Below are 16,089 nucleotides of genomic sequence, written 5' to 3'. Positions count from 1 at the left end.
GTACTGTGATTTGCTGATAAATCACTTGCTCGCAGAAATGAAAAGTTCCTCTTTACTATAACTAACGAGAAAATCAAGGAAATAGAAGGGGAAAGAAGAAAGATCATTGAATTGAGGAAACATGTCCTAGTGGCCATTTACCATGGGCCAGAGCCTGTGGTGGGCACGTGGACCTATAGGTGAGGAGGCGAGGTCCCTGTCACCACCGAGAACTCTTGGTTTCTGCTTCTCACAGCTCAGACCTGCTGCATCCTCAGCTTCCCCTCCCTCAGTGGCAGTCTCTTCTTCTGGTGCTCAAGCCAGAAACCTTGGCTCTCCTCTTTTTCTCCCAGCCCACATCCAATCCTTCAGGAAATTCTAATGGTTCTGCCTGTAAGATACCTAATATCTGATCACTTCTCACCACCTCCATGCTGTCATCATGAAAGAGCCTCCTACCTGGGCTCCCTGTTTCAACCACAGTCAACTTTAAACCTAGCAACTAGAGTAACTCTGTTACAGTGTAAGTCATAGCATGTCATTCCTCTATTCGAAGCTTTCAATAGCCTCCCATTTCGGAGCAAAAGCAAAATTCGAAGGATGGAGCACAGGGCCCTAATGATTTAGTTCCCTGCCCACCTACACCCTCCTGATTGCCTGCTCACTTCCATGCCATCCACACTGGTCTCTGCCATATGCCTTCAACTCAGCATGCATGCTCCCACCTCAGGACCTTTGCATCTCTGCTCCCTATGATGCAAAGCTCTTTCCCCAGATGTCCGTAAGCACATTCACTCACCTCCCTCAAGCCTTTACTCCGATATCCTGCACCCCAGGAGAGCAGCACTGATTATTCTGTTTAACCCTACAATCCGCTCTCCCCCACTTCAGACACTCTCGGGCCCCTTCATCCTGCTTTAATTTTTCTTTTCTTTTTTTTCACAAAACTTATAAACTTCAAGCATGCCATATAATTTATATCTTGTTTTCTATAATTTTTTTGTCTGTCTATAGCTAGCATGTAAGTTCCAGGAGGGCGGGGGTTCTTGCTTGCTTCTCTGACTTATTCTCAGCTCAATACCTGTTGAATAAATAATAAAGATATTTTTGAAAAAAAAATCTTTTCAGAAATTATTGTAGTACAGGTGTTGCGTGCTCAGAGAGGCAGTTTCAAGTACAAAGGGAAATTAGTCAAATGAGTCGAGCCACTGAGCCAGAATAAGGATTCACATTCGGAAAATGAAGTCAATGCAGGCAGGATTGCTGATGCACCAAAGTCACGTAGTTATCTCTGTTGCTTCCCGGGGTTTACCCGCTTCCGACCTTAGAGGTATGAAGGATATGGAGCTGGATGCCTCCTCCATGGAAAAGAGGTTTGCCTATAAATTTTTGAAGAAGATCCTGAAATATGTTGATTCTGCTCAAGAGTTTATTGCCCATTTGGGTAAGTATCCTTGCAATATGTCACAAACATGTATGCTTCTCATAATATCTCATCATATCAAAGAATTTGATATTTCTTTATCAAGGAATGAGGCCCTCATACTGTAGCTGTTCATGATTCATTTAGGCATATGTGGGGAGGAAACAGTGGCAGAGATCCCTCCCCCACCCCACCCAACTTAAAAAAAATCAGTTTCATGCTTGGTTTCCATGCTGGGTTTGATTGAGCCACTTGTCATTCTTTTCATATAACTTGTCCTATTTTAACTTTCCCTTTGGTTTGCTTTGAGACCATGGGCATATGCCTTACCCTCTCTGAAGCTCCTTTCTCATCAATAAAGTGGAGAAAGGGAAAATAATAATTTTTAATTTTAAAAAAGATTAAGTGGAGAAAAGGATAGTGAAACAGCTTAGAGAATTGACACAGGAAGTAACTAACCAGCACAACTGTAAAGTCCTTTGTAAAATAAAAGATACTTTGTCAAATGGCCTGTTCTTGCGTGGCCTTGAGAAGAGCTGCTCTGTTTCTAAAACGCTGTGACTGGTTCCTGTTTTTTAACTCTGACCAACTTGGTGTTGTGTCTTTGTAGAAGCCATTGTCATCAGTGGGAAAACTGAAAGGTCTCCCCATGACCAGGAGATCAAATTCTTTGCCAAAGTAAGTGACTCTCTGTGCTTACCTAATTACTTTCTTCTTAGGATCCCTACGGTTTAGGGTACAAGTTAAGCCGACCCCACAAAGATATCCAAAACTCCAATGGCTCCGATGAGACAGACATTTCTCATATTTCTCTCCTGTGGAACATTCCCGAGGCAGGAAGGTGGTCCGAGGAGGCAGCCAGCCTGCTCTGCTCCACGCATCACCCAGGGTCTCAGGCTCTTCTCTGATGCTCCACCGTCTCTTGCGGTGCGGTCTGTGTCCCTGTGGTCCTAACAGGCTCACCTGTACCATATCTGTGGGAAAGGGGGAAGGGAGAGGGGAGGGCAAGCTGTTACTTTTTTAAAAGCTCTGTCCCAATGGCTAGAACTTAGTCACTTTAGCCTCACCTAGCTAGAAGGGAGACTGGATAGTGCATTCTCCAGTTTGGTGACCTCGTGCCCAGAACATGGGGGTTTCTATTGCTAAGAGAAAGACGAGGGGATGAATCTGGGCACCAGTGAGCAGTCTCTGCCAGACAACCCCATTCAGAGGACTAATTGCATGGGCAGCCGTGGGTCAGCCGTGTTCTGAGAAGCAGTGATAGAATGTGCCAGGCTAGTATTGCTGGACCAGGTATCTGTTGGATGCCATGCCCAGGAAGTCATGTCTCAGTGCAGGTGACCGACAGGAGCCTCCTGACAATGTTGACTCGGGTCTGTGCTCATTGGTGGTCTTATCCTTTCACACACACCAGGACCTCTGAGTTCAGGCATAGAAGAGGAAAATGTGTTAGAAACAGATTCATTGGGTAGTGCAGGGGTGGGGAACCTTTTTTCTGCCAAGGGCCATTCGGATATTTATAACATCATTACAGGTCCATACAAAATTATCAACTTAAAAATTAGACTGCTATATTTGGTCAAACCGTTAATTAATTTACCCCTAGTGCCTTGGCAGGGCATGCAACCCATGAGCCGGACGTTCCCCACACCTGGGGTAGAGTTTCCTGGAAGGTCAGAGGCTTTTGTTCACTGAGCATGAACTTTTTCAAAGGAACCAAAGGAAGGGCTTTGGCTGGCTTCCTGGAAGTTAATTTCTGGTGGGTTTTCCAGGTTCTCCTCCCGCTAGTTGACCAGTACTTCACCAATCACCGCCTCTACTTCCTGTCGTCCCCGCTGAAGCCCCTTAGCAGCAGTGGGTTTGCCTCCCATAAGGAGAAAGAAATGGTGGCCAGGTGAGTCTACGCAAGAAAGAGAAGGTCCTGGTGCTGATGAGGTTTATATAAACCTCCAGATTCCTGGAGACTCAATGAGTCTTTTGAAGAAATGAACTGTATCCTGATGGGTGGCTCAGAGGTTTTGGTTATCACCTGTTTTTTAAAGTAATTTTATTCATACTTGTCTATGTATTATTATCTTGGCAGCATAGAAAAGTGCACTGTTTGGGGGTTTCAGTAGGGCTGGAGGAAATTTTATATATCAGGTTAACTTCTATCCTGAAATAAAATTTAGAAAAAGGTGAAGGTAATTCTGCAGCTTAGAAAAAGCAAACACACAACATTGAGAAGAAGCAGATTAATGCTGTGTTCAATCCCATTCTTATCAGGCTTCTGAAGCTTAAAATTTAGGAACAGAATCATATCTTACAAATTCTGGTGTGGACGATCTGAGATTTGCAATCTAGAGCAACATAATTCAAATTAAATTCTTAATAGGGAAAACGTTTTTTATCAAAAGAACCAGCCCTTGCCCAGCCAGCATGGCTCAGTGGTTGAGTGTTGACCCATGAACCAGGAGGTCACAGTTCAATTCCCAGGTTGCAGGCTAGATACCCAGTGTGGGGCATGCAGGAGGCAGCTGATCAATGATTCTCTCTCATCACTGATGTTTCTATCTCTCTCTCCCTCTCCCTTCCTCTCTGAAATCAATAAATATATGTATTGTTTTAAAGTACCAGCTCCTCTACATTTTATACGGCATAACACATGGATGCCTCAACAGAGAAGAACAAAAGGGATGCTTCATGATCAGGCTCAGAGATGGATTCCACCATGCCTCAGGTTCTCTCTGGGTTTGATTTATGAATGGCAAAGAGTTAAAGACTGTAATGAAAGCAGATAATCAAACCCTTCCCTAGCATCCACTGATGGTGAACAGTGGACATAATCCTATCTAATAAAAAGGGAATATGCTAATTGACCCTCACACCACTGCAAAGATGGCGGCGCCCACAGCCAATAAGAGGGAATATGCTAATTGACTGCCCCACCCTCAAAGATGGCAGCACCCACAGCCACAAGATGGTGGCACCCAGTCCCCTCAGCCACGCCAGGGCAGCAGGCACGTGGCAAGGCCATACCGTGCCACGTGCCTGCCTCTGGAAACCCCCCAGTCCCTTCAGCCCCCCAGCTGCCCAGGGCCAGCACAAGGTGCAGGCAAGCCTTGGATGGCAGCTGCCCAGGTGCCTAGGACCACCAGAGGCTCAGGTAACCAGGGCCGGCCCAGCTTGCACTGCTGGCAGTGGCAGCAGCAGAGGTGTGAAGGGGTGTCACCTTCCTCTGATCGCCGGGTCACCTCCTACCCCTGAGGGCTCCTGGACTGTGAGGGGGGCAGGCCAGGCTGTTCCCTCTCTTTGCATCTGAGTTGACCTGGGTCTGCTTTGGTCATAGAGGATGGCAGAAGAGACCCTAGGAGAGCTCCAAACTCTTTCAAGAGAACTGGACGCTTCTGCCTTGGTCTCTTGGAGCCCTGAGCTGCCATGTAAGAAGTTCAACTATCATGAAGTCACCATGTTGGAAGGAAGCCCAAGCTAGTTGTAGAGCGGTGTGGGGAGAGCGAGAGAGAGTGAGAGAGAGAGATGCTCAGCCGGCCTCCAGTTGTCCCAGGCTCCCAGCCTTTACAGTCATCTCAGCAGAAGTCCCAGGTCTCATGGAACAGGACAGGCTGTGCCCTGTTTGATTTCCTAACCTGTAGAATCACGAGATATAATAACAAATTGTTATGCAGCAAGAGGGGCTGAGTGGAAAATAAGGAAAGGTGACCAGATAGTGTTTGGGGGAAGGCACCGGGCCTCTAGTACTAAATAAAAACCCCGCTGTTAAAAAAAAAAAAAAAAAAAAAAAAGACACAGCTGTTAGGTATTAGCATCTTTGGGAAGATATTCAACTTTAAGATTTAGCTAGCATTTATTAAACACACATGGCTAAGCAGTGAGCTTAATTTTTCATAGGAAGAGTGTGCCCCTTTGAGTATCATTACCCCAATGCTTTAAATTCTAAGAATATAATCTCCACTTTGCAGATGAGGAAACTGAGGTTTGGTCAGGTTGTTGCCAGTGCCTAAGGCAACAGGGAGTAAGATAGGGCAGAAATGGAGGCCCCGTCCCCTCTGTCCAGACCCAGTGCCATTTTTCCTGCACTGCCATTACTTAACTCATTTGTTAAGAGAGGAGGAACCCATGCTATCAAAATGGGGTACACTTTGAATCCACTGCTGGCCAATGATTTCTAAGTATTTTCAGGATGCACCAATGTACTTTGTAAAAAGTTAAGAAATTGAGGGGCAAAAATGAGATACTCAGATATATCAACAGAAGGCAGGTGTGTCTGTTTTCTTCTATTTTTTTAGATTATTAATTCATGGAAATGTAACATTTGTTCAGCCAGGCACCATTTGTCACGGCTGGAGCTGATCAGCCTTGCAAATAGCTCTCAGACCCGGCAGCGTGCCTGCCACCCTCTGTGGAGGCAGTGGTGCGCACTGCACCTGTTCACGTTTCCGGACCCCTCCTGTTTGCATCCTTCACCCCTGCCCCACCTCTTCTGCACTGGATGCTATTCACTAGGGCTTTCCAGGCTCTCTCCTGGGGTCCCTTTAGTTTATCACCTTCAAATTCGGAGGAGACCCAGGCCTCTCACAACTCCGGGCTAAGGACAATGCTGCTGCTTAAATCATGGGCCCCCTAGGGGACAAGGAGGAGCCTGTGGAAGTTGGCCTTGCTGGCCTGAGAAAGCACGTCCCACAGCAAGAGGAGCCATGTTAATATTAGGATCAAACAGCAAACCATCTGCTTTATCTAGAAAAGTGTTATTTCATATTTATACAGAGCGTGTGTTTATTTCACCAGAAATAAGAAAGCCCCTAATTCTAAAAGCTAAGGGCAGTGTGACTACTCTGAACTTACGAATGAGAAAACTAACACATTGTCCACCATTAAGTGGCTTCACCCACAGCCCAGATGTTCAGGGCAGAACCACAGAACTCCCATTTCTCCTGACTGTCCCCCTCCCTCAACTCTGTGAGTTATCAGATGAGAGAGAGAGAGAGAGAGAGAGAGAGAGAGAGAGAAAGAAAGAAAGAAAGAAAGAAAAGAAAGAAAGAAAGAAAGAAAGAAAGAAAGAAAGAAAGAAAGAAAGAAAGAAAGAAGAAAGAAAGAAAGAAAGAAAGAAAGAAAGAAAGAAAGAAAGAAAGAAAGAACACACACTGGGGGAAGAGATAAAAAGAAGCAGTCCAGATTTCATTTCACACTAGCTGGATGCCAACTCTCTATGAACTCATTCTGAGTCCTCTTAAGCTCTAGGCTGGGGGTTCCAACTTATTTCCACTGCAGAAATAATGACTAACCAGGAGGGACTTAGGCTGTGATTTCTAGGGGACATCCCTGAAAGGCCCAGGGTGTTCACTGGAAACCACTGTAAGGTGAGCAAATCTTCATCCCCACCAGACTCGGGATGTACGAGTATTTCTTCTCCGTTTGAGCTGTCCCCTGAAAGACTTCACCCTGGGTGGGGCACAGAGCCCCTGACAAGCTATGAATGAGACTGCAGTTCAGCCTCACCTTGGAGTACCAAGTGTTTTCATTCAGCCTTCCCTCTTTCTGTTCCCCCGGGAAGGGCTACTTTCTGAAGGGGTTGCCAGGTTGTCTAGTTGTGCTAGTGTCAGCTAGAATTCAGAGGCATCCCCTCCTAAGAGCACAGACAACACAGGTGAATGACAGCCTAGTGCCCCTACACGGGGTCCATCAGGGCCCATCGGTAGCGTGTTCAGAAACATTCATGGGCTCTTTTCCAGCTACCCAAGCTCTCTATTAGGCACTATGGAAAGTAAAACAGTAGACACAGCTGGACCTCCAGGGCTTCCACGGCAGACAATATGGGCGGAAAGCATGGAGTAGGGACAGAAAGCACAAAAGCAGAGCAGATGGACTTTCCTGGCCTCCGAGGACCCAGCTAGGACAGCAACCCAGACAGGCCCGTTGATGAATGGGAAACAACAAAGGAAAGCAATTTCTTACATTTGGGGCTCCACACAGTGTTGCCCATACCTGAACCATTAACATTCTTCCAGCACCACCTTCCCGCTCATCTCCCAGCAAAGGGCTCACACCCCAGTGAAGGCTGCAGAATAGTTTGCCATCTACTGCAACAATGGAAAAATTATGCTTCCGTCCAGAATCCTCATTTATCTCTGAATGTCATACAAATGAACATTATTTATAGTACTCTATAGCAAGTAGTGGTTTGCAACAACCAGCTCACTGCAGAACACTGTAACTGTTCCAGAAGGCTTGTTCTCTGTAAGGTTGGAGCTGCCCGCGAGGTGCCTTTCATGACTCTCCAACAAGACTACGAGAACCACATGCTTTCCAGGTGTGGTCCAGTGGCTTGTTTGAGGAGAACACAGTGCATCTTGCTAGAGTGCCGTTCCGTGCTCTCTGTGTTACAGCATGGGGGGCAGGGGGAGGGACGAATTAATCCTTGAATCTCTGTGCCTCTCCGACTCATGCTCTTTTCTGCTTCAGCCTGTTCTGCAAACTTGCCGCTCTTGTTCGGCACAGGATTTCCCTCTTCGGTGAGTGAGACAGGTATTGCTAACGGGTGCAATTCTCCCTGTAATTATCCTGAACTCACATTTTGGCTTTATTTGTGGCTCCTGCAGACAACCTGAGCCTGGGGACCAAGGTGTCACCTTAATTTGCCATAGCAAATTAGTCTGAAGTATGATAAATGACCTCTCTATCCCTTGAACAATTCAGATTTTCCACACCAATGAATGTTTTAAGCTCTGCCTTCAACATCCATCCTAAAGCAATATGTCAGGCCAGAGATAAACGCATCATCCCTGCCCATAGGCCTGGCATGTTGTGTGTCAGTGGTTAATTATGCCAGGCTGTGGTTTGTGTGTATTGAGAAGGTTGTGTTTGAAAGATGGGTTGAATGGTTCAGGAAATCACGGTGACATTTTTTATTCTAGGGAGCGATTCTACTACAATGGTGAGCTGCCTTCACATCTTAGCTCAGACACTGGACACGAGGTAAGTCTGCCCAGTTTTTCCAATCGTTTCTCAAGACTCCCCCTCTAACCCTCTCCTCTCACGCATGATTGTACTGACAAGAAGATGTGTCACTGCTCTGCAGGAGCTGGAGGGTCGGGGTGGGGGACACAGGGAAAAGATGATTCTCACCCTGGTGTTAGCACTCTCATTTCTCAGTTCACGTGGCAGAGGGCTACCACTGTGGCATGTGCTGAACAGGAAAGGCTGGGCATCTGGCCATTCCTGTCTTCTCTTCCTGAGAAGTTCATCTTTGAGAAGATAAAATAGATCATGTGGCACAGTGCCACTCTGTACCTAATTCTCCACAAAAAAAGCAAGCGCTGCTGATGGGCGGCAAGGCCTAGGCGTCCTGGGGAGGGCAGCCGCGGCACTCCGCAGCCAGAATGGCCCAGGGAGGAAATGCAGGATCATAGACAGAGTTTGAGCCTGTGGCCTGAGGGTCTGGTAAGAAAAATGGCTGAACGGGAAAGAAGTCTTAAAAATATATGTAGTCGGATAATATAAATATTTTATATTTGATGAGATAAAAAAAAGAAGCCGTGAAAAGGACTGACCGGAGCTTTCATTAGCACACTCGTGTAGGGCCCTTGTCAAAGACATACACCCCGATGCAGCAGAGAGGCGCCAACCTCAGAGTGGCCAGATGAAAATCCACCACAAAGAATGATTACAAAAAAAAAAAAATCTCATGATTTTTAGATTTTTGAGAGAAACAAATACATTGTGGAGATATTAGGACAGCACAATGTTTGCAGGATCAGACCAAAGCCTCCTAGGGGACTGAAATCCCTTGCAGTTGGGATGAGTGAGGAAACTTTTCTCCCAGAAATGTGGAATGCCTTGAGAAAGAGTCCACTTTTTAAAAATATGCAGGTCAGTGTGATCATTATTCCTGAGAAAACCTGCGACTGCAAAGTTAGGAGGAGGATAGAAAGCTCATGAATACTTACAGGATAGGATCAAGCCTCACTGACTTTATGTCCTTGTTTTTATTTTTCTGGTTAGTTGGGTGATCATGGCAATGCAGTAGATAAAAAGCAACTGTGCTTGTAGCAAGCCTGTCATCGTCTCATGAATAAGATGCAGACATGTGGAAAATAATATATGATTTGTAGGCTTTGTTCCAATTCTAAGTTTTATAAAATAGTTTTGAGGGAGGCCCTCAAATATCCATAGCTAATCTCCATGCCCATGTGTTTTTGAAGTGAATTAAGTTGTCTGTTTTAAAAGGGCTGGCTGTCCTTTCCCTTCCCTCCTCCAAGCGAGGACATCCTGCAAGCTGTAGAAATCCACGCACCAGTGGGCTTATTTCTTTGTTCTCTCTCTCTCTCTCTCAGCTCCTGCATCATAGGAGAGCGAATATTTCTCGCTAGGCCTTATTAAAGTTGCTTATCCCACAGTGAGCTGCAAAAAAAAAACAAAAAACAAAAAACTCCCCTCACTGTCCTTTTAATTAGATTTTTGCACAAGTAGGTAGCCTGCTGTGACAGATACAGCACCAGGTGACCAATATCAGTTCCATTCTGAATCATCCTCTGTGTTTCCAGAAGAGTTGAACACAAATTCCCTCAAACTGAGCACACGGTCCAGTGCTAGCCTTACTCTTAGGGACTGTGTGGTCCAGGTCCTTCCAGGACGCCAGCTACCCTCTCCATCTTTCCTGGCCCAGTGCCATCGGGTGACTGGGGAGTCCAATGTCTGCCCAGTTTGCACTGCAGGTCACCAGTTTCAGGAAGGGGGTTGGCCAAAGCTTCGGGTTATGCTTCTGGTTTTGAACATTGTTTGCTTACAGGACTGTCATGAAGTCAGGCTCAGAGCTGGTGAAGGCCGGGTTACGCGCATTCTTTGAAAATGCTGCAGAAGACTTAGAGAAGACTTCAGAAAACCTGAAGCTCGGGAAGTTCACCCATTCCAGAACGCAGATTAAAGGCGTCTCTCAGAATATTAACTACACCACGGTGGCGCTGCTCCCCATCCTTACGTCCATCTTTGAGCATGTGGCTCAGCACCAGTTTGGGGTGGATTTACTCTGTGAGTCAGATGCTGTGGATTCACATGCACATGGCCACAGACAGGAAGTGTGTGTGTGGCTCAGTCTCTGAGGCTGACCTAGAGGGAGGAGTAGAGAGAGAATCATTCCACACGTTTTCTTTTTATATTTAAAAATTAATTAGTAAACTCTTGAAGGAGAAGAAACCCCCAAATTTGAGTATATAGTATTTCATCTTTTCCTACTATTATTCAGGACCAAAATTTTCCACCCACTGGTTTAGCTCCCAGCCTTTTGTTCCTACTTAATTTGAACAGGTTATCTGAATAATCCAGCAGGATTGCTCCCAGGGCTTTTCAGACACCAATTTTCCTCTTAAGAAGCCCTAATTTATTCATTGAATACCAGGAGCAAAGGAAAGCTGCTACCATTTCCTTATCTGGGGCTTCAGAAGACCATCGTCGATTGGTTTTACTTTAGTTTGCATGCAGGACCATGTGCAGACCTCTCCTGCAAATATTCTGCCACCAAGCTTCAGCTTCACGCTTTAAATGCTAGCACATGATTTAATTTAATTTAACCAGTTGTCAGTAGCTAAGGCTGGGTCTTCCATATCCCTGAGCAACTGAAAATCAGTATTTCCATGGGGTTGGGGGGCATGGCGCGGAAATAACTCACCTTCTTGTTAAAAAATAAAAAACGGAATTAGTTCTCACTGTGGTCAGTTAGTCCCAGCCCTGTGATGAGTTGCAGACATTACCAGGGGCATGTAGCCTGCAGATAAACTTGTGAATTCCCAGGTGGAACCTGCCCTTCCTTTAGGAAATGTGGCAAAATCACAATCTGATTAAATTGCCTCTTGAAAAACTTCCCTGAGAGAACTTGGGACAGGTGAAAATGAGGAATTTTGCTCCAACTCTGAAGAGGTAGAGACATTGTACATACAGTGGGACCTTGATTTATGAGTTTAATTCGTTCCAAGACCGAGCTCATTAAGGAGCTCGTTAAGGAGCTCATTAACTCAAATTACTCTGTCAACTCAAAGCAAAAAATGGGCTGACAGCTGGTATCTCAAAAAACTCGTTAGTTGGGACACTCGTAAGTCAAGGCCCCACTGTATCTTCCTAGGAAATGAATAAAAGGCTCATTAAAACTTCAGATTTCTTGCATTCCTCCTTTCAAAGCAAGGAAATATGTTCCTCTGGATAAAATTTGACTACGGTGTCTCCTTCTACTCAAAAAAAAAAATCCCATATGGAAGGACTCAGTGGTCTAATGATTCCTTGTGATCCCCAACCTGAGCCCCACAGAGGACTGGGATGGCTCAGTGGAGGAGGGTCTCCTATCAATATTTTCTCTCCCAGTTCAGCAACTAGAACTTGGGTAGAAAGGGGCTATAAGAAAGGAGGATGGTAGGAGGAGGGAGAGAAAGAAAAAGATCTCTCTGGCTCTCAGGTGATGCCAACGCGTTTTTCTGTTGGTAGACCCTTTCCGTGTGCGGGAGGTGGCGAGCTGTGATGGTGCAAGGCAGTGACGCTCTTTTTGTTCTTTCCAGTGGGTGACGTGCAAATTTCATGCTACCACATACTGTGCAGCCTCTACTCCCTTGGAACAGGAAAGAACATCTATGTGGAAAGGTAATGAGTGAACACAGGAGGCTAACACATTCAGGCTCAGAAAAACGTTACTTAACAATAGCATCTTTTCAGTCCAGCAAAATCAAAATGCTCGCTGAAATGGGATGGTGAATTTGAGCCTAGGTTATGAAATGTTTATGGCAATGTTAAGAAGTGGAATGATGCTTTTAATGTTATGACTTTTATGGAGATAGCTGGCAAAGGAGCAATAGAGCCAAGTAAAAATCATGTGCTAGTGACCAAAAAATGTCACAGAAAATGCCCATTTCTTCATAATCACAGCTTCCAAATCGCTTCCAGGGCTCCTGTGGTTAAGCTGGCTGAGAAACTCGAGGGACATGAGGCAGTTGCTTAGAGTTGAATGAGTTTCTATGCGATACAATCCTGGGCCTTGACCATTGTCGGCTGTCAGATTAGCTATAGTTTTAAACGAGGCCACACTTTGGTAGCAGAAATGCTTTTCAATAATCTTGAATCTGAACAAGCTGATTGACAGAGCATGTGGGTGTCAGCTTGGCTCTCTAATCTGCCTGGAGCTGTGGAGGCCTTTGTGACCCTCTGCTTTTCACCATCAGATGCCATGTGTTGTGTTATTCTGTTTAAATGTATGTGGAAGATCAAAGGGATAAACACAGTATTAACCAAACTCTGGACTTAATCTTATCCTTGGAAGTCTTTCTTTTCTTCCCCCCTCCCCCTCTTCAAATGAGGAAACTGGAAGGAATTTGATCTGTGCTTGAAATTATTTCATCTAAACATGTCTTGTTATCTATGCCCTGTGTGCCTCCTCAGTTTATGGTACCTTTATCAAGTCAATAATAAATCCTTGTTTCATATCAAAACTTACATAAATTCTTATTGCAATTTCTAAAAAAGACCAAAAAAAAAAAAAAAGACTGGTTCTTTCAAAAATTCAGTAACTAGCCCTCACCGGTTTGGCTCACTGGATAGAATGTCGTTCTGCGGACTGAAGGGTCCCGGGTTTGATTCCGGTCAAGGGCACATGCCTGGGTTTCAGGCTCAATCCCCAGTGTGGGCTGTGCAGGAGGCAGCCGATCAATGATTCTCTCTTATCATTGATATTTCTATCTCTCTCTCCCTCTCCTTTCCTCTCTGAAATCAATTAAAAAAACAAACAACAACAACAAATAAAACCTCAAGTACTATGACTTGAAATCATGTGCTAGTAACCAAAACATGTTCAAGAAATGTCTGTCTTCATAACCACAGCTTCCATACAGCTTCTGTAGTGTAAGAGTTTGAGAAACTAATGACTACTTTATTTTTATTATGATTTTAATTCCTTATAGTTGCATAGCTTTCCTTACTGCTTTACATAAAATATAGATATGTTTGTCATTTAGAACTGGGCAAACAAAAGTTTCAACCACATTATACCAAGTCAACAAAAGAATTAAGTTAAAATTTCCCATTTGATGGGAGTTGGTCAAGAATTTTACTTAGGGAGGATGTCTTTAATTCATTCCTTCCATTAAATATTTGTGAATATTTTCCAATTTCTTATTCTTTCATTTTTTATGTATGTATATACATGCATCTATATGTGTATGTGTTTCTTTGTACATTTTTTCTTAAAGCTTGTGCATTATTCTCTTGGAAAAAAAGGTCAAATAAAGGTCAGCTCTGAAATGTCAGACCAGAAAAAGATTCATATGACTTTTCATGCTTTATTCATATATTCATTGCAGTTTTATTATGTATCTGCTCCCCGCAACGTTGTGAATATTGTGCCTGTACACTCCGTGGTGGTGGGAGTCAGCTGGGAGAAGCACCTAGCTTAAGTCTGCTCCAATTGTCTGTCTGCTAGTTAATGATTTAAAATCCTACACTTGCAATGCTACCGCTATTAACCACCTTTGTTTGTTTTCTTTTGTATTGTGAAAGTGAGACATACTTTAGAGATTTACTTCTCCCTTCTTTCCCTGGCTGCTTTTGACCAAGGCTGCTCAAACATTGCAAGCTTTCCCTAACCCTCTGAGATTGCTCTTTACCATCCCTTCCTCTGCTTTCTGCCCTCTGCGATGTGTTGTTTTCTCTCCTTAGCATCCTCTGCAATATACACGGAGGAACTTTCACAGCTGCAAATCCCCAGATATGTGCAAGGCGTAATTATTATTGCTGTGATGACTTTGTCTCTGCCTGTGTCCCTGGCAACAAGGTCCCAATCCATGGAAATAAAATTGAGAGAATGACTTGGAAGTAACAAAAACTGAAATACAAATTGAACTCTCCTCAATCTCTCACCATGACCAAGTACTATACATGAAAAATACTCTACTAGACAGGATGAACTGAGGGAGGAAGACAAAAGAGTTTCCACCTCCAGTGAGAAACTCTAAGATAGATCATTTGGTTGCTATGGAGCTGTTTGTGTAGCCCTTGCTTGATTGGTCCACAGCCACACCGCCCTCTGGGGGGCGCTAATGACCAGAGAAGCATTGTAACAGCAGGCCTTTATCAGCTCAGTCTCTCTGGGGCCTGGAGGTCACAGTCATTCACTCTGGTATCTCACAGCCAGGAGCATTAATTGGCAGACTTCTGAGCTTTACTTTTATAGAACTTTTAACAGGCCAGGAGAACTGTTGTTTATATCTCTTTTGGCCCAGTGGCTAATTAGCATCACTGTGAGCTCCAGACTAGAAAGCGTCCTGGGGTGAGCTGGGAGAGACTTGGTTTCTCAGTAATTAATATCCGGAGGATGGGACATGCGTGCCCCTCGAGTCAGTGCAGCACTGGGAAACTGTCTTCCGTCCTGAGGACTGCCTTCGTATGAGACTGACGTTCTAGAAATTCACTGTCATGAGTTCATGACTTTAATTTTGGTGAGAGAGTAAGCAAGAGGGGAATAATGGGTCAGTTTAGCACCAAGACAACCCCAGGGCCTGCCATTTCCCAGGTTCACCTCCCTGGGCCAGCTAAAATTTGCTCTCAGGTCTGCCCTTCCTTGTCGTCCCTGACTTTGACCCAGGATTGTTTCCCTTCAATGCCCTCCCCATGGCATTTCTTTTCCATCGCAATTTAGCTCTTTATTTCCTCCTCCTCCTCAAAAGGCAAGACTGAAGGAGAAGAAACACAGTATCTCTCTTCATTGGCCACGGTGATTGGTTAAATGGAGAGAGTGTTGACTGAAAAATAAGCAGCCTGTTGTAGATTCTCGTATTTGAGATAGACAGGACCTCACCTCAGCGGTCACTGGGGTGTTGGTCATTCAGGCCTGAAGTTAAAAGGATGCCTCTCTTCTCATGCTTTCCCTCCACCCTGAGCTTAGCAAAGGAGGAATGACAAAGGCTAAAACTGTCTGGCTTACTCCTCAGGAAGCACTGGCTCCCCTAGTCACCCCCACCACATAGTCAATGCTTGTTATCCGCGCCCAGAGACCCTACACTTTTGACATTCGGGCTTCTTGGTGCTGCCAGATGTGTTGGCTGTTGTCACAGTGAAGGGCAGGTTCCACAGCCTTGGGTGCAGGTTCTGGTGGGAGCTTCAGGGAACCCGAGGGCTGAATGCCTTTCTGTTTCCATGGAAGTGCAGTCGTGGGTTAAGTGTCTGCTCTTGGCTGCAAGTGCGCCCACTCTTGCTGGCGTTTTTCTCCATGGTGGTTCCCGAGAGATACAGCCTGACACCCTCCGCTTCAGGGGGTTAGCTAGTGAGCTTCACGCTCACAGCATCAGTGCACAATTTGAGTTGATCAGTCATAGAGCAAAGCGAACAAGATGGGCTTGAGCACTCTAAGCCCTTCCAGTTCTTAATTAGAGACCAATTGTCTACATTTCCCACTGACTATCTTGGCATTGTGGTCTAACAAAGAACTCACAATATTGGTTTGTTTGAAGAATTTTTTCCCTTATATGGGAGCTGACATCACGTGTGTAACTCACAGGACCGGTATGTGATCTGTCCGTGATTGAATACCAATGGGTGGGGAAGAGGGGATATTTGTGGGTGAAAAACAGATATTTGCGGGCTCTGCTCTCTCATTCATCAGAAAGCAACAGATAACAGCCCCACACAGGGCCCTCAAGCCAGCACTGTCACTGTGCTGTCTC

At 45.1% G+C, this 16,089-nt stretch overlaps 1 protein-coding gene across 1 annotated transcript in view; it reads left to right on the top strand.

The window, feature by feature from the left end:
* The window catches only part of RYR3 (ryanodine receptor 3), a 380,950-nt gene that overhangs the window by 287,907 nt on the left and 76,954 nt on the right, over window positions 1-16,089 (top strand). The window contains exons 58-64 of the mRNA XM_014532943.1: window positions 1,308-1,423; window positions 2,013-2,080; window positions 3,175-3,296; window positions 7,862-7,911; window positions 8,314-8,374; window positions 10,188-10,426; window positions 11,941-12,022. Coding sequence (XP_014388429.1) covers window positions 1,308-1,423; window positions 2,013-2,080; window positions 3,175-3,296; window positions 7,862-7,911; window positions 8,314-8,374; window positions 10,188-10,426; window positions 11,941-12,022 — 738 coding nt within the window. The remainder of the gene's footprint in view (window positions 1-1,307; window positions 1,424-2,012; window positions 2,081-3,174; window positions 3,297-7,861; window positions 7,912-8,313; window positions 8,375-10,187; window positions 10,427-11,940; window positions 12,023-16,089) is intronic.

The sequence above is a fragment of the Myotis brandtii genome, unplaced genomic scaffold (genome assembly GCF_000412655.1).
Source record: "Myotis brandtii unplaced genomic scaffold, ASM41265v1 scaffold927, whole genome shotgun sequence".
In the NCBI taxonomy this organism is placed as follows: Eukaryota; Metazoa; Chordata; class Mammalia; order Chiroptera; family Vespertilionidae; genus Myotis; species Myotis brandtii.
Note: the sequence above shows the minus strand (reverse complement) of the source record. Positions and strands in the feature narration are given on the sequence as shown.